Source organism: Oryzias latipes, chromosome 21 (assembly GCF_053564925.1).
Source record: "Oryzias latipes strain Hd-rR chromosome 21, Olatipes_Hd-rR_3.1".
NCBI classification, from domain to species: domain Eukaryota; kingdom Metazoa; phylum Chordata; class Actinopteri; order Beloniformes; family Adrianichthyidae; genus Oryzias; species Oryzias latipes.
Genome location: NC_136257.1, coordinates 23,870,523 through 23,898,386, shown reverse-complemented (window position 1 = coordinate 23,898,386; position 27,864 = coordinate 23,870,523). Strand labels below are relative to the sequence as shown.

The following is a 27,864-nucleotide window of genomic DNA, read 5'->3' as shown; positions in this document are numbered from 1 at the left end:
TTGCATAGTAAACTCTGGCATGACCCAATGGAAAAATGTAAACTTTATCTCAGGTTTTCCTTTTAGGACACTGTAAATGTCATCCTTTTTAAGTTATTTTTTTAAAATAAAAATTTATATATTTTCTTTAAGTCTCAAAATTTCTGTTGACATTATATATATTTTGTCCAAAAGTGAAGCACAAATAACTTTTTGGAGAGTTCTTTTTTGACCACCAGGGCACGTTGTTTCCATATTCTGCCACATGGTGTCGCTGCTGTACAAAAAAAGCACACAGCGGGTACGCTTACGTGTTTTGTTTTTCCTGGTTCCAAGTTCAAACCTCTACGTATATTTTACTTTGCAGTGCGGGCATTTTTGCATTAAATTGCCACGCTGAGTTTAGAAATGATTTGTCAGACAGAAAATGTGACAGAAACAGCGCCACGTTTTTCCAGCTCAACGCGAGCGAGCGCGGTGCGGTTTTGTGCGGTGGTCAGGGGAAGATTTGGCACTTTGGGGTTGCGTCAGGGGGGGAGTCGTGTAAAAGTGAGCGCACGGAGGGTCCAGGAGGAACAGAAAAGCCAACACACTGGGCTGTTCTCCATGATGGCGCAACAGACTCCTCTAAGCCGCCGCACCGTGGCTCCATCATTATCAGATTATAACGGTCTACACTTCATTAAAAACTAATGGAGGCGGACAGCTGCTTCGATCTTCATTCATGGTAAGCAATATGACGATGTCAAGTTGGGAACAGTCTTGGAAACTGATGACCTCATGAGGGGTTCGCCCACTTTTTAGGCATTTATTAGCCTTTTGGTTTCACTATAAAGTGGTAAAATCGATTCTTCTCTAACTAAAGAAGGATTTTTGTGTGTTTACTCATTAATTCAGAGACTTTAGTATGGATGATCATGAATCCCAGTCCCATCCCAGGACCTCTGGTCTGAGGTGAGTACAGAGCTGTCATATTCTTCACTTTTATTGCAAATCGCCTGTTTTTAAACACTTTTTTATCGTTAAGGTACTGTTTGTTTAAAGCCTTTCTATTTGTGGCAAAGAATGATCTGCAGTCTGCTCCTGCAGCTGGTTCAGATGTGGACAAATTGCCACTTCTGTCACTGAATGCATCCGCATAAACAACTTTTCTCCAAGCATTCCTTCCTTCTCAGTGCATCCCAGCAGAGTCACAGTTGTTGCAGACGCTTCAACCTATGAACTCTGCTCATTTCCTGTTTTACTGAGAAATTGCCTCTGCCATATGCAGAGGTCATGGGAACTGTTAGTGCGGGAAAAAAACTCTCAGCCTTTATCTCTGTGATGAGCTGGATCAAAGTTGTGCAAACTGTACGTTCAGCAGACATTTGAATGTTCACCTAGTTAAGTAATCAAATGTAATAGCTGTAAGGCGGAGCTGCATTGGAGTGTGCAACTTTAATGGAATTTCCCATCAGGTTTGAGATGCCGGCTGCCAGTGTTCCAGTGGTTGGGATCATTAAAAAAGGGTGAATGAGTTTCCAGCTTTTAGTTTACTTTTTTTACAGTCTTCTTTTAGTCTTTTGGCTTTCACAAATGATATGCTGAGATGCTGAAGCTTAAGTTTTAGTTGGGATGAGTGTGTAGGATGCTTTCCAAGACATGGCAGCTTTGTAGAGTTTCCAGCCCCTGCTTGCAAAGTGTTTTCAGACAAATTATTCAAAATAAAAATAGTCTGGTGCGGCTTGTGTTCATATTTCTAAAACATATTGTGAAATCTGAGAGCAGCAGTGAGCTGCAGAGACGTAAATCTCTCCATGGTTCCAGTAATATTTGGAGAAATACGCTGCTCTCTTCCATACCTGCTGCTGTCGGTGGGAAGACATATGTTTTGTCATATTTATAGCGTCTTCTTTCAGGATGACTAAACCTGCTGTCTTTTTTATATGCAGTCATATGTGAATATTTTATGTGACACCCCTTCAGCAAAGATCCATGCTCCATTAGTTATCCAAATACTGACCTTGCCAGAATCACTTGGCGGAGGGTTGTTTAGCAGAAATATTACTGGCACACGCTATAATACTACCTAACTTTACGCAGTCTTTAGGACTATCATAAAGAGCTTTCTCTTGAGTGATTGTTGGAAGTAGTTCTTTGCAATAATTTAAACTGTGAGGTTTGAGTGGCACTGCTATTATATCTCAAAGCACATTGGTTTAGTCTTGTGTGCAAGGTACTGTGTGGAGTTGGCCGCGATGATTGGACACACCTTAAAGCATGAGCTCACATGGCTGGCTCTCCTCGGGGCAGAATGTGGAGTTAGTTAGCGTGTTGTGAATCCCCACAGCTGCTTTCTGACATGTAGGCAATCCAAAGGCACAGCTGCTCCCGCGTGTCCAGATGAACATTACGGCAAGACTGACCGACCTAGCTCAAGTATTTGAAGAATGTGGAGCTGAAGCACAGCAGCCCGAGTCAAGGTACTGGAATCACTGCGTCTGGAAGAAAACTGAAGCGTATCATAGGGTTTTTCTCCCTGTAGTTTTCCCCCGGGACAACAAAAGCTGTCCTCATTCAGGATGATGTATAACTTGGTCGGCAGCCTGCTGCCCTCAGAGCAAACTCAGATTCTCCGGGCTCTATAGGTAAGATAAACACTGTCATTCAAAAATATCCACACACTTAATGCAATAACAGGACACTAAGAGTGCTAGCTTTTTATTTTTTACTGCACAAGTGTAAAGCGACAAAAAAAGCTAATATACAGGAGAAGTGGAACAATTGGCTGTCTTTGTTGCCACCCTGAAGCAGATGCAGAGGCTATGAAATCCTCAGCATATTTCTTCATGGTCTGAAATGGATTTTATTAAAGACTTTTTAGCAATTATAGTAATGTTCCCTCTTCTTGTCCATCTGAGACCCTTTTGCTATGTGTTTTGAATAATGCTGATATTGTATTTTTAAATATCAGCCTCACTGGTCCCGATTGTCCACCAGTTAAACGGGCTGGAAGACTTGGCCCCTCTTTGTTTTGGATATGCACTTTTCCAGGCCATTACAGTTGGATGCCTCCCACTCTGAGTCTGTGAAAGATTCACAATGACCTCACTTGAATTAAGCCTTTGTTTGCTCTCAGTAGAACAGTTTGCATATCTCCAAAAACATTTAGACGTTCCATGTGACAAAAGAACAAATTGCCTCAATTTGCTTGACCTTCGTTATCAGTTTTGGTTTGTTTAGATTAGATATTTGTGGAAAAAAATGCCTTTCAGTCTTGCCTGGCATTGCTTAGATCCCTTTCACAAGAAGTTGTTTAGCAATACCAGCAAGGCTGAAGCAACTTAAAAAAAAGGCCTAGCTATTAAATAAAAGTATTGGAAAGGAGTAAATGATTTAAAAAATAGCAAAATTATTCACCATTTTATGGTTCCCTATTGCAGACCACCATTTTCACATATTGCCTGTGCTATTGTCTCTGACTGCGCTGGTGCCATTTGTTGGAATCTGCACAATATTGATTTAAAAAAATCCAGTAAACTTGAGGAGTGCAGCCATCGTTGAATTAGAGCGTGATAGAGTGTTTGTAAGTCACTACAGGACATGCCTCAGAGATATTGCTTTGTTTATATGATTATTTTTAGGAAATGCTAAACAAAACTTCAATTTCCTCTGCAGACTGAATGTTAAAAAATGCGAAGGACCGACTGCCGACCCCTTTCGTGCTCGGTATTTGATATTTTGTTGGAGAAAAGAAATTGCTTTAAGACGGCTGTGCTTGTTCGCTTTTATAAACCACAGTTCATATGATCATCAAAAGATAGAACTCATGCTATGTTTTGCCACTGAAAGATGCCCCGGCCTGGACAATGCTGCATTGTCGCAGATGAAGGGGCTCAGTGTGATAGCTGCAAGTATGTCTTCAGGGAAACCATTCTGCTTCTACAAGTTATTTATCCCAAACTAGCTCTGCGTTTGAAAAGAACACATTGGGTTGTCACAACAGACCAGAACAAACTACTAAACAGATATTATTGGTAAAAAAGGAACATTTTTTTTTGTTTTTTCTTTTTGTTTTTTTTGTTTTACAAATCTCAGGTTTTTCAAAGCAGCAGGTAAAATACTTGAGTGGAAGTGGCATCTCAAAAGTCAGTAGTTGTGGATAGTCCTGTGGACTCGGTTCAGATGGGCAGAGAAATGTTAACAATTTTCACGCCTTTGTTGAGTTTACTCTGCTTTCACACTCAGCGCTCACAGAAGCAAACCAAGACTGAGGCGGAGCCTGAGAAAAATCCTACCGTCCAACCCCTGAAACATCACTTCAGGTTATTTTCATCCCAAACGTTTTTGTCTACAGTGCTGTTTCAGATTATTCAGTGAGCATTTGTTTAGATATTTAGTTCTATTTAGTTTCTTTCGCAATTAAGTTGAGTGTTCGGTTCTGACTTGGCCAAAACTTCACTTGGAGTTATTTCTTTTCCAGATTTTCTCTCAGTCATTGTCTTTTTGTGTATTTGCAGTTAAACCAGACTTTCAGTGTCTGATTGATTGCAACATTTTTTGGTTAATAAATTTGTGACAGCCAAAAAAAATAATATAGCATAAACCATTCCTTCTGTGTCGTGCCACTTTTTAAATGGTAACTGGCGTATACTTATATAGCGCTTTCTACCCTCTTTTGAAGGCCCAAAGCGCTTAACAGTCACAGTCCCATTCACACACACATTCATACACTAATGCCGGCTACGCTACCGAACACTGGCGGGAACCTCCCACCAGAGGCAAGGTGGGGTTCAGTGTCTTACCCAAGGACACTTCGACACATGGGCGTGCAAGGCGGGAATCGAACCTGCAATCTTACGACCATTTGTCGACTGCCCTACAGCTGCACCACGGCCGATATGATGTCTTCTACTTTGACATGCTTTGTGTTTTTCCTAAACCCTCCTGAATATTACTCTATAGGTTGTTGTCATGAATTGGTGAATGGTATTGATGCTGCTTAATGAAAAGCAGCTTAACTTGTAAAAAAAGGCAAATTTGCAAAACTAATTTGAGGTCAAGTATAATCAAACCCACATCACAAATTCATTTCAGTTGTCATGAATCAAAAAATCTAGCCTAATTGACCTGAAGCATTGTTTGAATTACCGTATTTTCCGGACTATAAGTCGCACCGGAGTATAAGTCGCACCAGCCCAAAAATGCATTATAAAGTAGAAAAAACGCATATAAGTCGCACTGGACTATAAGTCGCATTTTAACTTTCACAACCTTAAATGACACAATCATAGCAGACTGTTTATCTAATAATTTCACAGTAATTTTTTCTCAAACTTATTTATTTATTCTTTTCATGAAGCATCATTGGCCAACTAATACTCTGTTTTCATCCTGTATTTGTAGAAACAGTTTTCACTTTTATTGCATTTCTGAATCTATGAAATCATTGGAAAATAGAATATTATGTTGTTAGCCTTCAAGATCTTACTGTAAAAAAAAGTTTGCTGATTCTCTGAGTCACTTAACATACTCTTAACACTTAACATACCTCATACATCAAATTGACCCAGGAACATCATCTCTGTTCCTCACAAATGAACATAACAGGAGGGTTAACAATGTATTTATTTCAATTTATTTCTAATATAAGTCGCTGCGGAGTATAAGTCGCACCCCTTGCCAAACTATGAAAAAAAGGGCGACTTATAGTCCGGAAAATACGGTAGGCTTTTATTGTGTTTATTTTTGACGGCTCATTTTTTAGTTGACATTGTTGAACTGCCAATTTCAGCATTTCTGCAGCCGTTTCAGCACAGTAGAGTTGTAGTCACTCACTAATTTGAACACTTTTTTCAGTTCAGAGAGATCTTAGAAATTATCTAAGGTGTACATGATATGTCTTGAAAGTTAACTTGCTGATACGATCACTTTTGTAAAAAAGGTGACTTCACATTATGGTTACACAACAGTTTCACAAGATTAATTGTCAACAAAAGTTACTCTGTAGGGGGAAATGCAGTTGATAGCTCAATCAGATTGAAACATTCATGAACTCTTTTTCCAAACCCAAAGAAAAGGGAAATATTTGATGTGTGAGTGGATAAAGTGAGGATAATGCACTGTAGCAAGATCCATTTAAGAAATCAGAGGAGATGAAACACATTAAAGGTTTTCATGGTCCTTTGAAAAGATGATCTGATTGCTTTGCATCTATTGTTACCTGGTCATCATTAGACAAATCTATTGCTCCATAAGAGGGCCCAAAGAAAATTCTCTGAATGTCTTTTAAGTCTGATCTGCAAACATTTATATGCAGTGAGCACAATCGGTAAGACCGTGCTGAAAAGCACCGTGGGAAATTTTTCTGTTTTGTATGTATTTCATAAACAATACACGCAGGAGGTGGGAAGTTCTCATGGGGTCTCTTTCATAGTAATCTCTTTCCCCTTCACTCTGCTTATGGAGTAATGGTGTTTCCAGGCCCTCTTTAAAATGCTTGTGTTTACTGTCAGTGACCTCTCACCAGATTGCCAGCTGTGGCTTTTGCCCTGTGTTTTGTCTTTCGTCAGGAACTTTTGCTCCTCAACCCTGAGCCATTCACTTTTTGTTTTAATAAAGAAATATGACACAAAAATGATTGCAGTGGTAAAACCTAAGAACGTGAAATTTGTGATAAAGCGATCCTTGGAAAATAGGAGGAAAATAACTAATGTGGTTGTACTGAATGTACATGTGTGATTGTAGGTGAGTTTGAAAGGAAAGACAGTTAAGAATTCAAATAGTTAGAAGGTTCGAGATTTAATGGAGATGAAGAGGTGGTTCTTAGGTGGCTGCCAAATATCAGTGACCTATGAATAGTGAGTACCATATGATAGCGTGTCAAATTTAGAGGGAAAGCATACATTTAATTCTTTTTTTTAATGATGTTATCTAGATGTTAAGTATGAAGGAATTCAAAGTCTGTCCTCACTGGGGACCATGGAGGAGACTTAATTTGGGCAGGTGACTAGTCGAGGTGACAACCTCCCTGTATTCATGTGCAGATGTGGTTCACATATTCCTTACTGACATATTTCTGTGGCAGATAAATGACTTATCCGTGAGAGAAGCTCTATAAATCTTAAAGGATGTGAAAGGTAAACAAAGGTTTTCAAGGTAGAAGTACTTCAAGTAAAGTGTTGGTGAAAAAAAAGACTAAAGATAGAGATAGAGCAATTACTGTTTATTTGAAGTTTATACTATTTGTAGTTTATACTAGTTTGAATAATATTAGTAAAATGGTAGAAAATAAGAATGAGTTGATTGTTAGCGTACTATTATGGTGAATAGTAGGGAAGTTTTTTTCTTTAAACTGGTCTAGAGCCTTTGTTTGCCTACTTTCTCCATGGGTTTTTGTCACATGCATGCTAGGTTGACTGGTGAATCTATGTTGACTGTTGGAGTCAGTGTCTAGATGTGTACTCCTTTATCTTTCATTTATTTGTATTGCTACTGGTGAACTGTTCTGGTCAAACCTCGAATCTCATTTTAGACTTTTGAAATTGTCCTCAGATGACATAAAATATGGGTTGACACCAAAATGAGACAATGGGGTCACTGGGCTTAATGTATTGTGCACCAATGGCTTGTTTCTGCATTGAATTGTTGCTAAAACTGACGTTTTGTATGTGACGAGCTCTGCCAAAGGATATGAAGCACTAATTGAGGCAAAAAGAATGTTTTTGTGAAGCTGCTGTCTACCCGGTGGAATTCAGTCACATTTAAAAGCAAAACACAATTTTTAATATGCTTTTTAGTCATTAGAGCTCTGAATAAATCTTTATTATTCTTTTTAAGAGCTTAATATTTAGTAAGGAAAGAAACCAAACATTTTTTGTTTGAGCATTAGGAAGTAATTGTCCATTGGTACGTGTTAATCTTGACCTGGGGCCTCATTTATAAACGTTGCGTACGCACAAAAGAAGGCGTACGCCACTCTCTACGCAATAGTTGAGATTTATAAAAAGCAAACTTGACGGGAAAATGTGCGGTCCTCCACGCAAGCTCTGACCCAGGCGTACGCACAAAAACGGGTGAAATGAGAAACGGCGACACCGTCGGCAGATGGAAGAAACAAGTGAAAGTGAAAATGACAATCCTGCCTCTCAGAAATAACATGAAGACTTCACAAAGCAAGTCTTACAATTAACAGCTACACGAACACCCGTTTGATCGATCAGCAGTGAAACAAACAAAACAATCAAACGAAAATTACAACAGAAATTCAAATGAACACTTATTTGGAAAAAGAAAAGTGAAATATGTTCTGCAATATTGGCATGTTGTGCAATTCATCCTCATAAATAATATAGTTAACAGAACGAAATAATGTACAAAACTGATATTCTCGTCAGTGTGTCCGTCTGGAGGAGCAGACAAAGGTGTGGGCGTGCGGACGGACGGACGGACGTACTAATTATCCACTGGGGAAAGTTGTTTTCATATTAAAACATTTCTTCATAAGCTATGGAATTATGGTATTCATGCATATGCCTTTAGTTTGTTTTATTTTTGATAAAACAATGTATGGCGTATGTCTCAACCATTCAGAAAGCAACAAGAAATTACATTTGCGCAGATCAATTTCCCATTTCCACGTGGATTATTACCGACATCTGTAGCTTGACAGATGTAATTAAATGGAGGGAAATAAAATGCCCCATCACAATGCGTAATGACGCACAATGGCTGATCTTACGCTCTTAGAAGATGTGGCAAATGGAAGAATTCGGAGTGAACGCATTTTTAGACAGCAAGAAGACGTGCTGGCAAATGAGGACGAGTGGCTTATGAGCCGGTTCTGACTTCCTCCAGCCGTCCTGTTGGACCTCTGCGGGCTTTTGGGCCCGGCGTTACAGAGGAGCACTCGGAGGAACCACGCGTGTCACCCGGTGCATCTGGCGCTCCGGTCCCCCCGGCGCATGCATCTGGCGCTCCGGTGTCCCCCCCCCCCCCCCCCCCCCCCGATGGAGCGCTGTAGCCTCACAACCTCGAATGGTTGTGAGGCTACAGCATTTACGGCGTCCGCCAGCGTTTGCCGCTCACGTGCCTTTTTGGCATTAGTAATGCCCACACTGTGCCCTCCAAACAACACTTTTCTCCTTTTTTCCACCTCGCCAACGATAACTTTTACTTCACATTGAGTGAAGTTACGTTTTTTTGATTTCCTCTCGGTGTTTGCCATGGTTCCGCAATCAATGAATATTCATTTGTGGGCGTTTCACGGACTATTTATGGACAAATATGGGCGTGTCACGAAGCCGCAAACAGCTGCGCTGCATTTAGAATTGGTTGTGATTTATTAAGGGAAAGATGCGTAGGATGTGCGTGCGCACGGTTTTATAAATCCGAATATTTCTTTGCGTACGCACGTCCTATGTTTCATCCGTACGCCATTTCTGACGCAAATCCTACGCAAAGTTTTATAAATGAGGCCCCTGGGGCCTCATTTATAAACGTTGCGTACGCACAAAAGAAGGCGTACGCCACTCTCTACGCAATAGTTGAGATTTATAAAAAGCAAACTTGACGGGAAAATGTGCGGTCCTCCACGCAAGCTCTGACCCAGGCGTACGCACAAAAACGGGTGAAATGAGAAATGGCGACACCGTCGGCAGATGGAAGAAACACGTGAAAGTGACAGTGTGTGCCAAATCGTGCTGGCATGTGCCGTGCTACACAATGTGGCACAGCTTAAAAACGTGCCTCTACCCCCTGGCGCTGATTGCTGTGTTGGCCCCGACCCTGAACCCCATCCCCACGCATTTGAGCCAAACGCTGCTGCTGTGCGCCAGCGTTTGGAAGTGATGCGTCGCTTGTAAAGAAAAAGAGGTGTGGAAAATATTATTTATTTAAGAATTCCCTCATCGTGCAGTTTATTTCAGTCAGGGCGATCTTGATTTCGCCCAACTCCTTGGCCACCTCTCTGATTGAACTACTGACTTCCCTCTGAATTCAAGGACTGCATCGGTGAGGACACGTCCACTGCTGGAGGGTTGAGAGCCGCGTGCCGTGGAGACGCTGGGTCCAGACGGCTACTCAGCTGCAGCATCGTAACCACTGGCCCCGCTGGAACACCCAGCAACTAAAATAAAATTGTTCTATATTAATAATCTGTAATTGTGTAGCCTGCATACATGTGACTTGACTGCATTCATTTTAATTATTTCTCTTACCTGTGTCACCCTGACCCTGGCGCGTCGGCGTCCCCTCCGTCTCAGTCAGGTGACTGAGGCGGAGGAGGACGCCGATAAGGGGGACTTAATAGGGATTCCCCAATAATAGCGGACAGTTTCTCATCAAGAGGGGTCAGCTCCGGTGTGTGCCCCCCCCCCCCCCCCCACGTGGCGGACACACTCTGCCGATGCAGCGCTAGACGTTTTTTTGCCTCGACTTTGATGTCCGATCATTTCTTTCATTTCTTTTTTATTTCGGCCACGTCCGAGGTTGTGAGGCTGCAGCATTTTCGGCGTCTGCCACCGTTTGCCGCTCACGTGCCTTTTTGGCATTAGTAAGGCCACACTGTGCCCTCCAAACAACACTTTTCTCCTCTTTTCCACCTCGCCAACGATAACTTCTACTTCACATTGAGTGAAGTTACGTTTTTTTGATTTCCCCTCTGTGTTTGCCATGATTTAGCAAGCCATGAATATTAATTTGTGGGCGTTTCACGGACTATTTATGGGCAACTATGGGCGTGTCATGTAGCCGCAAAAGCTGCGCTGCATTTAGAATCGGTTGTGATTTATAAAGGGAAAGATGCGTAGGATGTGCGTGCGCACGGTTTTATAACTCCGAATATTTCTGTGCGTACGGTACGCACGTCCTATGTTTCATCCGTACGCCACTTCTGACGCAAATCCTACGCAAAGTTTTATAAATGAGGCCCCTGGACTTTGCGTCATTTTATGCTCTCACTATACTGTTCAGTTTAGTCAACACAGTGCATTATCTAGGGTACCATACTAATGCTGTTTTAGTCAATACAACATTGTGATTTGTTAAAGTCTCCTAATATGATGACTTGAACACACTGATTGAAAAGTTTAGTTTTTTATTTTTGAGGGGTACAGTCTCAACAGTTAGCATGCTGTGCATGTTTTAACTGTCCAAGTTTCTTGCAAGGAGGGCCAGGTAAGGGAGGATGAACATGTTTAATGTCCATCTTTCCAACCAGACATTTGCAAATAAATGCATCTACGCTGTTTTTCAAAATTTATGTTAAACTAAAAAAAAAAACCCTCAAAGCACCTTTGGAATATTTTGGACATCCTCTGCAACCCATAACAAAATGTCAACATTAATAGAGAGCTGTAGGAACAATGGTTCGTGTTTAAATCCTCATTACATCTAAAGCTAGCCCTTATTCTTACAACACAAATCTAAAATTTTGTTTCTAAAATTAATGACAATGAAGGCTAAACTAACTTGTCAACATTTATTTAACTTTAAAATAACATCCTTAAAACTAAACTAAATATTACAGTGAAATTTTAAATTTGAGTCTCAAATCAAGTTTTTCTATGGAGCAAATGAAATTTTGACTCATTTTAATAATTTCCTCCTTTGTTATTAAATCCTAGCTCTTAATGAGACAAAAAAAAAACTCTCGACTGTGCTGATTTAAAGAAAAGCTTGGAAAATTGTAAAGCAAAAAGATGTTAAAGCAACTTATAACCCTGAAATAATGTTCTGAATGTTTGAAAACAAGGTTTGAATCTTTGCAAGTATCAATTAGTTTGCATTGTAAAAGGTAGCATACCATTTCATTTGTCCATAATAGTTCCTATTTTCTAAAGGGTCATCTTTTTCAGATATAGTGTTTCAGCAAAAAAAAAAAAAAAATCTTCTTGCATCAGTGTCTTTCCACATGTAGGAAACAAACATTTAGCTGTTTGTTTACCTTGTAGAAGGAGGATTTGACTTGCAGCTTGACCGGATTACCACTGAGGTAGCCTAAAAACACACTGCTAAGTGTTGTCCGGAGTTTTGCTGTTTCAAAAACAGCAGTTGCTGTTTGTTTTTAGAGTGCTGTTTTGTCTTTTAGCTCTTATAGGACTTCGCTCTTCCTGGGCCGCTAACGCTGTTGCCGCTCACACACAGACTCTTCTTCCTGCAAGTTCCCATGTGAATTCCGAGCAAGACTCTTATTCAGCAGAGATTCTATCAGTTATCTAGTCAAACCCTTACAGCAACAATCAGCGTGTCAGTTACAAATACAAGCACTTTCCCTGCACGAACACTTGGATCTTTGTAATACACTGACATTTACAGACAGTTCTTAATCTTTTCTGATTGCAAATGATTTTTTTTATGGCTCCTGTAAATATTGATATCAAGTCAGAAATACCAATATCATAAAAAAAGCTTTGATTTTTTTATCGCTTGCTTCTATTTTTTGCGGGGGTATGTTTGTTGAACGAGTTGTAGATTCTGCTGTGAAAGTGTTGATAAAGAACAGGCAGCGAACACATTTCCCATTCAAAAGTTGAATTTATTGCTTTCGTACCACACAGTGTGGTGTCTCCTGACCTTGCATGACTTCAGGCGCGCAGAAGGTTTGTAGAAAATAGAAACTGAATGATTGTTTAAACATTTTTGAGAAAACAAGTGAAGGAAAAATAATAAAAATGTTTAAGAGAGTCAAGTTTATAGCTTCCAATTTACGCCTACAGTTTTTCAGATCTAGGATTTTTGTCTAAAACCTTTACTTTGTTGGATATTTGGGTTGTGTCCGAACTCCCTCCCTACTCCCTTAACTACTAAAGAAAAAAGGATATAGTGTTGGACTATCCAGTGCCCTGGATTTTAAAAGCAATTCAGACGCCATGCTCACTACTTTTTTGGTTTTTTAAACGCCAAATATGACATCACTAACTTCCCAAAGTTTTTTTTTTACAGTTTTTTTACAGATCCACTTTGTTTTGAAGGTGAAAACTTGGATGGTTTATTAAAAAAATAATTGAAATATTATTTTTATGACATAAAAAAAACGCAAACGCAATGCATTGTGGTCTATATTTGCCAATCCTGTGACCATTGATGCAAACTATTTTTTTGCAAAGACATTTGGGAGATTTCTAGGGCACTGGATTTTGGAATTTTGGATTTGGACGGCTTTACAAAATGGTGAACGTACTATATAGTGCTCCAAGTAGTGAGTAGTGAAGGATTTCAGACACAACCTTGGAGTTTGAACCCTACTTTTTTGAGTAACTGTGGCATATTTTCTTTTCAGGTTTGCTGTTGCTATGCTTTATGTAAAGGAAAAGTGCTTAATTATACTCCAGTGTGTTTCCACAGAGGCAGTCCTCACCGTTTGGAAATACATGTTGTTTCATTGTTTTGTTGGGAATTACTGTCATTATGGTTTCATCCAACCAAAAAGTCCTGGAGCATAATTTAGCAGTGAGTCAATTCTGCAGAAATAAGGTGTGGCTTTAAACAGTTGGTAGCATTCTTCATCACACAAAGCAAACACAGGAGGACGAGGTGATTGAAGGATGAAGTGGGGAACATTTTACCATGGTCCCAACCACACCAGAAGATAAAAGCTAGATGAGGACTTGCTCTTCACGCCCCTTGTTTGTTTACCCTGATAATTGTGTCAGGGCTTCGTGAGTAGAATATAGACACAGCTATTCAGCAGATTCGCTCTAGTCTTTGTGAGCTCACACGGTGTGTCTGCGAACAGCTGCTCCACTGGCCCCTCCCACTGGTTCATGTCTGCAAGGCCAGGCAAAGCTGCTTTACCTTCCTGCTTATGACCACGGGGGGAGTACCGCCAGAGCGCCTTGCTCTTCTCTGAAGCTCCTGGAGACGCAGCAGGCAGGATCTAGGTGGAGGCAGATTTCTGATGTCACGCCTGTGGGCGTGGCATTAAGGTGGGCTTTTTTAAAGCTACACCACTGAAGTTTAGTCTGTGTGATTACACATGTGAGAATACAGAAGAATGGAGATTTATGGGAAGGGGAAAAGGCTTCAGTAGAGAGGTAAGAAAGTAATTGGGAAGCACTTGTGCTTCCTGTCAACACAGAAATGTTTTGGATGGAACTTTTCCTTTTCGTTTGTGTTCTGACTTGAAGTGGCAGGTGTGCCGCTATACCACTCCTGCACTATGGCAAGTTTAAGCTTGTATATTTGACTGTAAAGCTCAGCTACTGTTGGCAATTATCTTTGGTGAAGAGTTGATTTTACAAATAGAAGAGTGAAACTTCAGCCAGTTTGTTTCTTCTTTAAAACCAGCGTTATCCAAGTTGCCACCCTTTTACTCTGCATCTGCTAGAATTTCCCATAAAGCATTTGTGTGCATTTGTCAGTTTCCCCACACTTTTAACATATTTTTGTCTTTTTTTTGTGCTGATCCATCAACTAAATGGATAAAACCATATGCTACAACCTTGTTAGGGTAAATTGACAACACCTGGAACCAAGTGGAGACAAAGGGGATTGAGGTTATTTGTTCACGTAAGCAGTTCATACAGATTTTAAGTCCTAAATGCCATTATTTAGAACAAATCACACAAAGTATCTCTGACCTTTTTTCTCTATCATTTATCTTTTTCTGTTATGCACCTAGTAAGTAAAATACTTTGAATATTTTTCCCAGAAGAAGTATTATCTAGATGTATGATTTGTTTTTTCTCTTTTTTTAAGATTCAACTGATACCAAATTAGGTAGATATGAGCTTGTAGATTTATATCCCCTTCTTAAGTCAGATATGTTTTCTTTCTTTTTTTTTTCCTTAAAGGAATGTTCTTATCCTTGATTTTTTTTTTTTCTTCAATCCAGTGAATGTCTGCAAACTCATAAATGCAGACTGGATCCTGTATTTCTTTTAACACGCAGCTTTTTATTCTTTGTTTATTGAAGATCATTGGACAGCCCTGTGACAAAGTGTAAGAAATGACAAAATGACAACAGGCCTATTATTTCCTGTTGCTCTGTGATGGCGTCCATCAAGCCTGTTCTGCAGTTCTGAATGGACTTGTTTGTGAATGTCGGGCCTCCCAGGGGCGGCCCATGAGTGAGGCATCAGCACAGTCAAGCTGCGACATGCCTCCCCTCAATCAGCAACATATCATTGCCGACCACTAGAAAAGGTACATGCTGAACTTTGTCACCCGTTCTAAATGACTGGAACACTGTTGTGACGGCAGGGTCGTGAATTTGGCTTTTTGCATTATTATTTGATTTGTATTTATTTATTTTTTCTGGAGCCAAATTTGAGTCAAGCAAAGAATTTACTTTTGGACTTTTAAGGCAATCATTTTGACGAGTTTTAAAATTTGCAACGTCATAACTTGGTTGCAAAAAATACCTGTGGACCAATAGGACCCTGACTTTTCCTAAATCAATGTATATTTTATTTTGAAAATGTTTTATCATCAAAATTTCAAAACACAAAAGAGATCTGAGTTTTACTGTTATTTTAATTTAACAGGGACTTTCATATTTCACTATTTGCTGCATTTACCCGATCTTTGTCATGCTCTATTGTCTTTTTTAATTTGTTTTGCGTCATTCTAATCCAAAGAGAAAGTAAAATGCTCAGTTGGGAAGCAAAAAAAGACAGTCACAGAGGTTGCCATGAACTGGAAAAGGCCTGAGAAGATTATATTCAATAAAACATTAGACTATAATGTTTTGGGAACACTCAATTATTAGTGTTCATTTAGTGTCCTGATGTATTTTTGACCTATTATCCAAAATACTCTTATATGCTTTTGGCATTTATCCATATGTTGTTGGACCTTTCAAAATGTGGAATTCTGGTTGACCGAGTGTTCAAACTAAAGAAAAAAAAAGCAGCAAAGTAAAACATTTCAAAGACACCGAAACACAACAAGAAGACATAAATGGCTCATTTCAGGAAAAATGCATTTTTATTATCAACATCAATAACTCTTCATTGATGTTTTTAGGGTTAGAAACCAGATAAATAGATGTTGCTTGTTCTCCTTTACTTACTTATTTTGTTAGATAATTTTGTCATAAGAAATGAGGATTCTGTATTTGGTTTGGACAATGTGCCATAAATTAATCTGCTTACTGAACTGCCCTTTAGAGTATTTCTGAAAAGTCTGTAAGAGGTTAAGATAAAAATGACAAGTCTTTAAACATCAGGGTTGTGTGCCTCCTAGAGGCCAAAGTTTCTGTTTTGTAAAGCTTCCTGTTGACATTTGCTGTCATTTTTAGGCCATTTACTTTACCACTGTTTTTTATATGGTCTCAGACCAATATACCGTAGTTTTGAATCCTACAATTTCTTAAAATTTTACCCTTTTTTTAAGTTTTGGTTGAATGTTCAACATAAAGCAAATGGATTTGCAACGAGAAAAGATGCAGAAAAATGCAAGTTTTTACTGGAAATCTCTTTAAGTGTTTAGGTTGATAAGAGTTTGACATTTGAAAGAAATTTTGGTACGACTGACCTCACTTTTTGACCTTTGAACTATATTGAGTTTCTTGTCAAATTCCAAACCATTAGAGATCAGGCAGGTTATTAGACAATCACTAATTTTCTTAATCTAATCATAACTAACATTCTTGCAAGTATCTCTCTTGACCTTTGAGTGCAAATGTTGGATTCTAACAACCTTTTGCGTCTCGCAATGTAGTGAAGCCAAAGTTAGCCATGTCACTATCTCATATTTTCCTCTTTTCTTTATCAAACTGGTTCCTGACCAGAGTTGAAAGCTGAAATCCTTTCGAATGCAGAGCGGTTGGGAGTCACCCCTGACAATCTAGCCTTTTAATGTTTGTGACATCTTATTATTGAAACCGGTTTGACTGGATGTTATAAAACCGAAACTTCTTTGTGGGGTTTCAGCAGAAGACATTTCACGTTCAAAAACATGTTGAATCTTTAATAATGACAAAGTTTGATTCAGTCTGCGTCCAGGTGAGTGACATGTTCTCCAAACAACAGTGACCCAACAGGTTGCAAATGAAAGGCATGCAGGACATTATTCTGTTTCATTTTGTAGAAAAGAAATCGAGATGTGACAACCATTTACAGTAACAATATGCCTTTGTAAAACAAACATGAGAGATAAAGTGGTGGATAACCTTACATGTTCCTGATCAAGTTGTTTAACAAGTTATCTACAAGTTTAAACCTGTTAATTAGCCAGACATTCAATGTTTTAAAAAACACTGTTTAAACAATGGACAGTTTTTACAGAATTCCTAAAAGTAAATTGACATAGAACTTTGTAACAGATGATGGTAATATACTATTAGAATGTGTTTAAAGCACGTGACAATGTTTTGGGATACTTTTGTAGACTCTATGAAAATGGAGTTTTTGGTGTTTTCAACATGGTCATGTGACTTTTTAATGGAGGAACTATAAGCTTAGAATTGCATTTCTGAGTTTTTCTTTACAAATCAGTGTGAGGATAAGATGCAAAAAATGCAGTGTGAAAAAGATTGTAGCAGTGACATAGGTTATTACAATCTGCAGGCCCTGTTCCGCTCCATTCTGATGCACATGTGGACAAATAGATCCATATACGTCTGTGTTTTCCTTGTCCGAGCTGGCATCAGGCTCAGATTTGTATGGATTAATAGCTCCAATATTGCTTGCCGTTGTTGCACCGGTAATGTTGGGTTAAACAAAGGTATGATGGGAAGTCAGGGAGGCTTACTCGACGCCAGCAGTCGAGCCCAAATTTCCGATGAACTATCTGCAGCTCTGCAAAAACTATTTATCAGAAAACAGCACTGTTTTTTTTGTTTGTTTTATTTTTGCCTAAAGATGGATTAATCGTTATCAGAATGTTAAAAAAATCACTGGGACTGCTTTTAAAATACCGGTACATCTACATGATTAGAGCGAGCCTTAAAAGAAAAATGGATGCAAGGTAAAAAAAAAAAAAAATCAGTTTAGAAAGACGTATGAATTGTTTCTTTGGAAAATAAAAAAATGTGCATTACAAAAATAAGCTAAATGTTATTGTCTAACACTAAAATATATGGGCAACAGCAGTTAGGAGGATCTTTAAAAACAAAAACAAAAAACTAAAAGGACTGGAAAGAAAAACAAAATGAATGTGTAGAGTTCAGAGTAAATTTCAGGTTTTTGTCAACTGCTATTCAAAAAGGTTGGAAACTAATTTAAGGTTGAAAGTGAACTCATATTTTTTTTTACTTTAGTGCTACTGTAAAGTCCTATTTGACATTAGCTTTTTTTTGTAAACTGTATTTTTCACTTGTGTACCTTTGGGGGAGTCAGGTTGCATAATTGTATTTGCATTATTTGTTTTCTGTTTGACCCTAGTGGTCCTGCATGTGTTAGCTATGAAACTGAATGTATGTGTTTCCACATGAGGTCAAGGTTGTTTCTTTGTGTGCACCAGCTGAATTCTCTACAAATGCTTGCTTTGGTTTATTGTGCGTGAAACTGTCTGTGAATCTGTTTGTGCTGCAGTCCTAAGGTTGAAATGCTGGTGCATTTTCTTGTGCTTTTTTTATTATTATAATTATTTTTTTTTTTTTGTAACCTTTTGTGGGAGTTATCCGTCACCAACCGTATCAAAATCACTGAGCCAGAACCCAGTTGTTTTGAGACAGATCATTTTTTGGGGGTGTATAGTCAGGGTGGAGGGATTGCACAATGTTTCTATCATGATATCTGCAAAGACTTGTTTTGTTTTCTATTCTTCTTACTCACATTTATATGATTCTTAAATAAGCATAAAAATACGCTGTGACAGACAAATGGTTATTTTATTATCTTAGCATAGAAATGTATGTACAGTATATGTCACCAAATTCTTCATTTTAGTGTTTCCTCTGCTTTAAAAAATTATAAAATCTACAGAGAGTTTCTTGTTCTTAGAAAATAACAGTTTTAAAAAGAATAAATATTTTATCAAAGCTTTTTCCTTTGCATGATAGTTTTTAACACAGAGTTTTCTGGTGGATTTGTGTGTGTTTGCGTGCTGTATTCAGTGTTTAAGGGCATTTGGCTTCCTAACGGCACTAATAATCCCCCAGTGGACATTGCTCTGTGCAGCCTGTGACCTTGCATTGCTCAGATTCCTCTGTTTGAATACGCAGTGCCCCCACGTGAGTTTTTACAGACGGTAACTCGGAGCTCCGGGCAGAGAAAAAAAAAAAAAGCTTTTCTGTCGCCTACCGACAAACTGCTCGACAGAACACATGACTGCTTCAGATATTTGTGACATGTGGGATCAGCGAAGGTGTCGTCTCCCATTTACACTGGAATCTTGTCATAACATCTAAGATGTTATTTCTCTTTTGAGCCCGCAATGACCATGCTGTTCAAAGAAAATCATTCACTGTTTAGTTCACTGTTTAGTCTTGTACTAGTAGTCTTGAATACAGATTTCCCATAGATGCTTAATAGTTGGCCAGATGACTGAAAATTGTGGGGAAAAAACTTTTTGTGTTTGACTTTATTTTGTGAGTGTTTGTGTGGTAGCCTGTTAACCCACACATAATTCCTTATTTTCTCCGCCACATTTTCTGTGACATTTTTAAGAAGTGAAATCACTGAAAAAGCAAAGGTTCCTGCCATAAATAAAATATGCTACACACCATTACTGGACAAACTAAACCCATTCATCTTATTCTAAATGTTCCACAGTGATGGTGGAAGAGAGAATAGTCTGGTGTCCTTCCACATGTTCCTTCTGCTGGCTCTTTCCTCAGGCTCCATGAGCACAGCTGCCCTTTTCGTTGTCTTGTGACTTGTGTCCTAACTGTGCTTAAACTCTTAAATCTTGCAGTCACACTGCTTTGTGAGGCCTATAAGGAGGGGGGTGCTTTCATCGCAGAACTTTTATTTCCAATTTTCAAAATCAGAATATTTGTCTAAGATGACAGAAGTATTTACTATTGTACATCCTTGCAGATTCAGTCATCTAATGGATTAACGGGTTGCTTTGCCAAAGCTCTAACCATTTTTTTTGTCAACTGCAGGGTGTCGAGAAAAAGTAAAGCCCCAACCCCACCAGGTCCGAGGTTAGATTCCCAAGGATTTTCCCCCTGGCACCCAGGAAACCTTCATTTAACCATGGACCAGAAGGAGAACCTGCAAGACAAAGAACTTTCACTGACTGTGGTTCTGCCTGGAGGAGTGGAACAGATGACAGTGGTTCATGGAAGGTACAGTTGGAGCACTGCGTTGGAGTCCTCTTGACATCTTTGTAAAGTAAAAATAAAACATTCTCCTACACACGGCCATTATTTGTTCTAGTTGTGTGAAAGCACTATTGCAATTTAGTTTTAAACTAAAACATCTAAGGTTACATTTAAGCTCCAGATCATGTGACTAATGATAGATTAAGTGATCACATGACGTCTTGCTTCCTAGTGAGTCAGACGGGTGGAGTACCTGAATGTTGTGCTTTGTTTCATGTGGTCATTGGAGTGACAAAAATGGCATTTTTGTTTTAATGGAAACTTTCTATTAATGATCCAGTTTTTTTAATTGCCACACTGAAATAAAGAAAACTTCTGATTTGAAGATCTAATCAGATCAGCATTTGTCGCCACAATTCTGTGGTGTTTGTTTCAGTTTTTGTTGCTCAAAATTTGCATCAAGAGTTCACTGAAGATATTGCTGAAGGAGGGAAATGGAATTGGTTTATTTCAAGCTAACAAAAAACAAACCAAAAAGTAACGTAACTTTTTATTTCTGTACATAGTTACTATAATCCGTTTCTTAGAGACACACCCTGTCCATCTTTTGATCTATTTCAAAAGCGTTCTCAGTGGTCTTTAAATTAGGATAATGCCATTTTAGCCTAAATCCAAAAAACCTTTGTTCCTTTCTAAGCTGACTTGAATAAAGAAAAACTCAAAAAATGCAATATTGAGTTTTATTTACTTTAAATATGTGCCCCATCTGAAAAATGGCAACAAAAACATGTTATAAACACCAAAAACACAATTTTCATCAGTGAGTCTTTAATTTCTATTTGAAGTTACACTTTACCAGTCCAAGTGCAGATCGTTTAACAATTCCTTAAGTAAGGGTTAATGGCCGACGAAATGTGCGGTTACTACTTTTTAACGCACGCCGTGGAAGCCTGAACCGTCCTCGCGGAGGACGGTTGCTTCCGCGAAGTGCGTTAAAAAGTAGTAACCGCACACTTCGAAGGCCATTAACCCGCTTATACCATGGTCACTTACAAAAGCAATACATATTAACCAGGTTTTAGTCCTTAATTCTTGTTTTTTTTTTCCGATTTGGATCACTTTTCTCATAAACAGCGTACTATATGTTCGTAACATATAGTCCGCGTCGCGCAGCACCACCGCTGCAGTCAAGATTCGGCGATATATATATGCTGATCGTCCCGATGGGTTGAATAAAGCATCAATTCAGAGGGAAAGTTAATCGCTTACCGCTTGTTTTTGCCCAGATGATGAAGCAAAAGGTTGTTTTACAGAAGCCGGCGCAGTGATACAAATCATTTAAGCTAGCCGACCGGAACTTCTTTTTTCACCGTGCGGTTATCAGGTTTTAACGCATACCCAGCAGCCAATCAGAATCGAGTATTCACCCGGACCATGGTATAAGTATTAATATAATAGAGTGATAATTTCTTTTCTTCCAAATGTTGCAAAACTTTTGCTTGTATTGTGCTTTTTGTATATTTTTGTAGTTGTCATAATTCTCTTTTATTTTTTTTCCAGCAAACCCTTGATGGATCTCTTGGTGACACTTTGTGCAAAGTATCACTTGAACCCAGCGAGCCACACCTTAGAACTGGTCACAGCCAGCAAGAACAGCATCAAGCTGAAACCTAGTGCTCTCATAGGGACTTTGGATGCTGAGAAGATCATCCTGAAAACTAAAGGAGAGGATAAAAATAAAAAGACAGGTCCTCAGATGCCTGAGGTATTTCATCACAAATTGTAAATGCATTTTTTTCGTGTTCATGTTGATTTAAATAAAATTATGTATTGTTCAGGCAACTGTACGGATGGTGATAAACTACAAAAGGACCCAGAAAACTATATTGCGAGTAAATCCCCGTGTTCCTCTTTCTGAGCTCTTACCAGCAATCTGTGAAAAATGTGAATTTGACACAGAGACTACAGTTCTGATGAAAGACGGCCAGTCACTGACCCCTTTAGACTTGTCCAGTTCTCTTAACGATTATGCAATACGGGAGGTTTATGCAAGAGACACAAAAGGTATGAATTTTGTTTTTAAACCGCCATTATTTGCACTATTTAATACTGTTTGTGTGTCATTGCATACTACCGGTCTGTGTGTAATAAAATCTCATGTTGGTTCTGCAGGAAAAGCAGCTTCTGCTCTTTGCCCAAGCTCACCAGCTGATGCAGGTATGTCACTGAGTAAACGGCACAGGTGATCGTGCAGAGCTCTCATGTTTTTGAACTCTTGAAAAAATAAAAATAAAATAAAACTTGGTTTATTTATTTCAGGAGCTGTCACACCAGGCAAAGCTAAAAACCAGAAAGAGGAGGAAAATAAAGGACTGTTCAGCATGTTTAGAAAAAGCAAGAAAAAGTCAGAGCAGGTAAGGATTTTTTGATAAACAGAAGCTGGAGTTGCAAGTACTGAGCTTTTATAGAACATTGAAATCCTCAGAGGGAGGTTTCTTTACTTTGCTTGGCTATTAGTTAATGTTCACTGTGTTATTTGGATACGGCCGTTCTCTTCACATTCTGATTGGATGTTTGTCCCTCTTAAAGCCAACAACAGCCAGTGCCCCCGGTTCTCCTGTACTCGTAAGCAAGCCTAGACCTCTGAGCATGGCCTTGCCTTGTTCGAACTCCTCAAACTTTGTTGAGGGGCCAAAGAAGAGGCGCGCGCCTCAGCCCCCAAACCGGGTGTTTCAGAGGAGTCACTCGGACATTGGCACCTCCCGGAGATTCAGCTCTGAACCCGGTGCCCAACTTGACCAGGTGAGTGGATGTGGAGACGAGACTGAATGTTACTAATAAACACTCTGCAGTTGTGTAAGAATGGAAAACCTGTGGTTTGTGCCTTCCTGTGCTTTGATTCAATGTACATTTGATGCAGATGTCGGGTGCAAGTCGTGGGTCATCGGCACAATCGTCGCTAAAGAGAACCAAGCGCAAGGCTCCTCCACCTCCAACATCTCCAAGTGCTGTCGTCCACAATCCGGTTTCTCAGGAGGAACCTTCACAGGGTTGGTTTTCTTTTAATCCATTTACCAGCAGGTCCTGTCAGCTTTTTTTTTTTTTTATTCTTCACATTTAATTGTTTGTGCACTCTGAAATGCATAAAAATCAGTTCTTTTGGGGGTGGAAATAAAATTGACACAACTTTCTACAAAAGTATACCACTCATTTCATTTTCTTTGACTTTTGTGCCTCCTTGTGGTTATTTTTTAAAAGTACATCTGCTTTTTAAGGCTTCAGTAAAACCCAGTTACCGGTAAATCTGTTTCTTGAAAGTTTCTCCATTCGGTCAGCAGGGCCAATATTTAATCTAGATGGGTCAAGTTGAAATACAAGAAATTTAGCATGCATTAGTAAATCGGATTATTCTATTTGAGCATTTTTCTGGTAATTACTTAAATATTTATTTTGATTATTACATTGTTTACCTTACCTTTTTATATTTGTAGGAATCTTGGATTACTATACTTTAAGATATCCCAGGAATTTTATTTTTCCTGGTTGTTTATAGTTTTTTGTTTCAACTCTATTTCCTGTAATTGTGTAGTCAAATTAGATCTTATTCGAGGAAACTCCGCCCGTCCTGTATGTACAGAAAAAAAGGTAGATATTTGAAAACATTTGTTTCATTTGGGTCAGATTTATTCCTGACCAAAATCTCAAATGTTTGATTCATTTAAGATGATATTTTTTCCTTGTGAAGTTTTATAATTGGCGGTTTAACAATGTTGTTTTGTTTTTTTTTAAACATCCCATTTTTCTTCCTATTGAGAAATGTTAGTTTTAATTGTATTTCCGCAGTTACAGTTTATCTCCAAGATCTCAGGATATAAATGAACCCTGTTTTTACAGCACTCTGCTGCATGAAGCATTTGTTCCACTAACTTCACTGAGAAGTGTCGCCTCCTCCGCTCTTTCCTGAAAGTCCTCTGCTGTGTATAAATTGAGATCAGATGGCGACAATGGAAACTTCTGCTCGAGTGGCCTTGACATTCCTATTTCATTCATCCATTAAAGGCTAAACTCTAAGTTTGATACCAGAGCTTTGTTTTGATTGTATCCATTAGTTCTCAAATGTTTTAGTTGTTGTTGTAAGCCTTTCACCTTCTGTTTTGCTGTTGTGCTGTTTATTTTTTCCCCACATAATTCATTAGTGTCTGTATAAAACGGCAATATTATTCCTGCTTAACTGTGTTGTTTTGGGCATTTTTCTTTAAGGTTCAGCATAAGATTTTAGATAAAATGTTCTTTGTACTGCCTGGAAACACATTTTAATGAAGTGAATTCATATTAAGAATGCTGTTCCCTCCAGCCAACACATGGTTTTCACGATGTAGAAACAATAGCACTTAGGATTTTGCTGTTTTATAGCGATTACAGCTCCTAAAACACTGGAGGAGATTATGGAGAAGGAGGAGGTCACTTCAACGTCTGCAGCTCATAATGGCATCCTGGAGGAGAACCGGAGCCTCAGCGTCTCACCGGAAGTGCAGTACTTGTCTCCAGATATTGCGATGGAGAGCACAAAGTCAGTGGAGGGCGGGGAGGAAGATCGATCTGATCAACCCTCGGATGGCATGTATGAACTACAGTTTACTACTTGAATTGTCTGCATCAGAAGGTATTTTAAACATTTTTATTTTTGCAGTCAGATCCAGGTGAAGGATTCTGCAGTTGCAAGTGAAGCGGGAAAATCTAATGAGACTGATGAGGCAACAAACAGTGGGTTTGCTACTCAATTGTAGCTCAATATTAATACTAGTTCTACTAGTTTAAGTAATTGTTTTTTGTTGTATTTTTATAGATGGTTGTCAAATTCAGATTGAAGATCCAAACAAACCTACCATTTCTGAAGGACCACCGTCTGATGCCACTGACAATCAGATCAACAGCCTGCCCCCAACTGTCACGCAGGATGCAGAGACTTCTGTTCAGACAAACACTGACGCCCCACAGGAACAATATGAGCAATTGGACAGTTTAGAGCCCCAAAGCATATCGAGACCCACGGGAGAGGATGCTCAAGTCCAAACGGATTTTGAAGATTTTCCTGCTCCTCCACCGCAATCCGCAGACAACAGGCCCGCATCAGAAAACTCTTCCTCATCCCACACCTCGGAGACTCCTCCATTTCGGGACTCACCGCCAAGTGCCTCCACTGCCACAAAAGGGACATCCATGTTTGCCACAGACGTTAAGCCAAAACCTAAGCCTTCCAATGAGCTGACAAGAGACTACACCCCTAAAGTGGGAATGAAAACATACACCATAGTTCCTCAGAAATCCCTTGAAAAACTTAGATATTTTGAAGTTGCACTGACACTGGAAGCCCCTCCTAAAGCTCCAGCAGAGGGACAAAACGCTGCTCTTCCTTTAGACGAGAGCGTCAAACAAACGGGACGGACGGAAGTTTCAGAAAACACTAAGGAAATCCATCCTGACATACCCAGTAAAGACTTGCTGAATAACACTAGTGTTCAACACACTTTAAATGGGGTTATGTCCCAGCTTCATTCTTCATCACCAGCACGTTTACACAGCATAGACGAGAGCTCATCACCAGCTAATGGAGAGTCTCAAGCAGTTTCATCATCGGAGGTCAAGGAGATGAAAATTCCACCTGTGACTAAACCAAAGCCCACTTCTTTCCGCCTGCCACAGCTGAAAAAAACACCTGGCTATTATGTAACTTCAGCAGCAGAGAAAACCCCAAATGCCGGTTCGGGGTTTGGCCTGAACGAGACTTCAGGGAGTTCAGAGAGGGCAGCACTGCCACCCCCTCCTCTCCCACCTCCTGTGCAGTGTCAACAGGAAACTGCAGAGGCCACCGGCATCCAACTGAGCCCCAAGCAGGTTGACGGAAAGGTGGCATTGTCCCGGCAAACTAGTCTGCCGCTGAGGGAGTCAAGCGCAGGGTTGAGCGTGGAAAAATTAAGGAGTTTTGCAGCCCCTAAACCTTATTCTCCTTTAACTCCGTCCCGCTTCGCCCAGGCCGTTTCCTCTGCTGTAAGACGGAGCCAGTCTCTGTCGCATGGGCCTAAGTCGCCTCCCTTCTTCACCTCGACACCCACCTCCCCCACTCCAAGTCTTTCATCAATCACAGAAACAAGAGGACTATTCTGTCTGAAGGTTGGTTCTCTCACAGCTGCACTCGGGAAGAAATAAATCTAATCTAATTGAAGACCACAGATGTCAGTCAGTGTAAGATCGATTGGAAGTGCACTCAGCACAACTGACATGAGTGCCCTCTTAGTGTTCCCTGATGCTTGGAAAGGGAGAAGAGGCTGCAATGCTTCTCCTCCTTTTAGCTTTGATGTTGGTGCTCTGTTTAGAGGCTTTTAGCAACTGTCCATGCTGTGACTAATTAGGAAGATTATAAATTCCAAGCATTTAGACTTTCAGTGTTCACTGTGGCAAAATCCAAACATTTGACTCTGGTTTTTGTTGGGATTTTTTTTGCCATTTGGAGAACCACAAAGGAGCTGTGGCTGCCTAAAATATGGATCATATACTTTAGGAGCAAAATATTGAGCATTTATGCTAAATGCTGGAGTTTAAAGACATTTTCAAATCATGCCCACCGGTATTTTAATTATGATTACGCTGTTCGTCAAAATCAAAAAACCCTGTCATTTTTTAGGACATAGTTTCTGCAAAGTGGCAGGAGTTCATTAAAATTTGCCTCTGAATTGTGGGCAGTAGCCCCCTTACCCTTACCCAACAGTCTCTGTTGTCTGCTCCTGATTCACAGAAATACTCAAAAATGCAAGTTTGAGCTCAATTTTCTTTATACATGTCCTCCATCAACCACACAAGGACATGTTAAAGACACCAAAAACACAATTTTCATCAGAGCGGGTCTTTAAACTTTCCCAATATTCTCTGTTAATATTAACAATAATATGTGATGTCTTGAATTTTGTCTAATTTCTTGTTATATGCTCCGATCAGAAAACGGTTAACAAAACTTTATATTTTCTCTTCATGTTCATTTCTGTTCAACGTTTTGCTCTGTCGTTCTTTGTACCACAGCAGGACTGTGAAGGCAGAGAGCTGGAAAGGGACAACTCCAGTCTGCAAAGGGAGGAGGGTCTTCAAATGGCCGGAGAGTGCAGTCCCTAAAAAATGTTTGTCTGCAGACAGCGTGACACAACACACTTTTATATTTTTCACAACATGGTCATTCAAATGCATGTCTTTCAGAAAGAGTACAACCCATCTTCCTGGACTTCTCAAGAAGCTTAAATCGCCCCAAAAGAAGGCCTCTTCTGTGACTCTCCTTACCTTGCCAGGATACATAAAAATATGTAGATGGTTACTTTTTTTTTCTTTTTTAATTAAGAGATATTATTGCATATTTTAATGTTTATTTAGAGTGATAACTATCATGCATTTAATGCAGTGTTTTGAGCAATCAGAAACTAGAGTTTCGTAAATTATTGCAATTATTTGGTTTGTATTATCTAATTAATACAGAATGTTTAGGACAGAACAGGTAAGGTTAACACTAAATATGTCTTATGTTGTACTGTAGGTCTGTATTTAAGTATGAGTTTTGAATCCAATGTATGCAGAAATACAGTGTGTGTAGTACACTTGGGTTGCCATAAAGTCTCTTCTATGTCAGGTGTTTCTTCTGTTTCAAGTGTCCTTTCCTCTGTATTTTAAAAGCCTTTGACTGTTTAATAAAGGCCAATAACTTGACTGAA

At 39.4% G+C, this 27,864-nt stretch overlaps 1 protein-coding gene across 18 annotated transcripts; it reads left to right on the top strand.

The window, feature by feature from the left end:
* The first annotated feature begins 293 nt into the window (after positions 1 to 293).
* Positions 294 to 27,864, top strand: cobll1b (cordon-bleu WH2 repeat protein-like 1b). Of its 18 annotated transcripts, XM_078939281.1 has the most exons (15): positions 13,925 to 13,991; positions 14,407 to 14,466; positions 14,873 to 15,102; positions 19,952 to 20,137; positions 21,674 to 21,878; positions 21,952 to 22,177; positions 22,286 to 22,330; positions 22,433 to 22,527; positions 22,703 to 22,915; positions 23,034 to 23,163; positions 24,527 to 24,734; positions 24,804 to 24,877; positions 24,960 to 26,284; positions 27,188 to 27,282; positions 27,359 to 27,864. In XM_078939281.1, the coding sequence occupies exons 4-14, from the start codon at positions 20,046 to 20,048 to the stop codon at positions 27,275 to 27,277; spliced, it is 2,703 nt and encodes a 900-aa protein (XP_078795407.1). In that variant the 5' UTR covers positions 13,925 to 13,991; positions 14,407 to 14,466; positions 14,873 to 15,102; positions 19,952 to 20,045; the 3' UTR covers positions 27,278 to 27,282; positions 27,359 to 27,864. The 18 variants fall into 18 exon arrangements, with proteins under 18 accessions (XP_078795405.1, XP_078795404.1, XP_011488046.1 ...); XM_078939279.1 differs by lacking the exons at positions 13,925 to 13,991; positions 14,407 to 14,466; positions 14,873 to 15,102 and adding exons at positions 294 to 706; positions 877 to 933 and having other exon boundaries at positions 27,191 to 27,282; XM_078939278.1 differs by lacking the exons at positions 13,925 to 13,991; positions 14,407 to 14,466; positions 14,873 to 15,102 and adding exons at positions 294 to 706; positions 877 to 933 and having other exon boundaries at positions 27,363 to 27,864.

Bases quoted from the DNA above. Each gene is read 5' to 3' on its own strand.
- cobll1b (XM_020712843.2), top strand. From the start codon at position 4,144: ATGGGCAGAGAAATGTTAACAATTTTCACGCCTTTGTTGAGTTTACTC. The intron at 4,284-19,951 runs GTTATTTTCATC...TGTCAACTGCAG, and splicing joins CCCCTGAAACATCACTTCAG to GGTGTCGAGAAAAAGTAAAG. The intron at 23,164-24,526 runs GTTGGTTTTCTT...GCTGTTTTATAG, and splicing joins TCAGGAGGAACCTTCACAGG to CGATTACAGCTCCTAAAACA.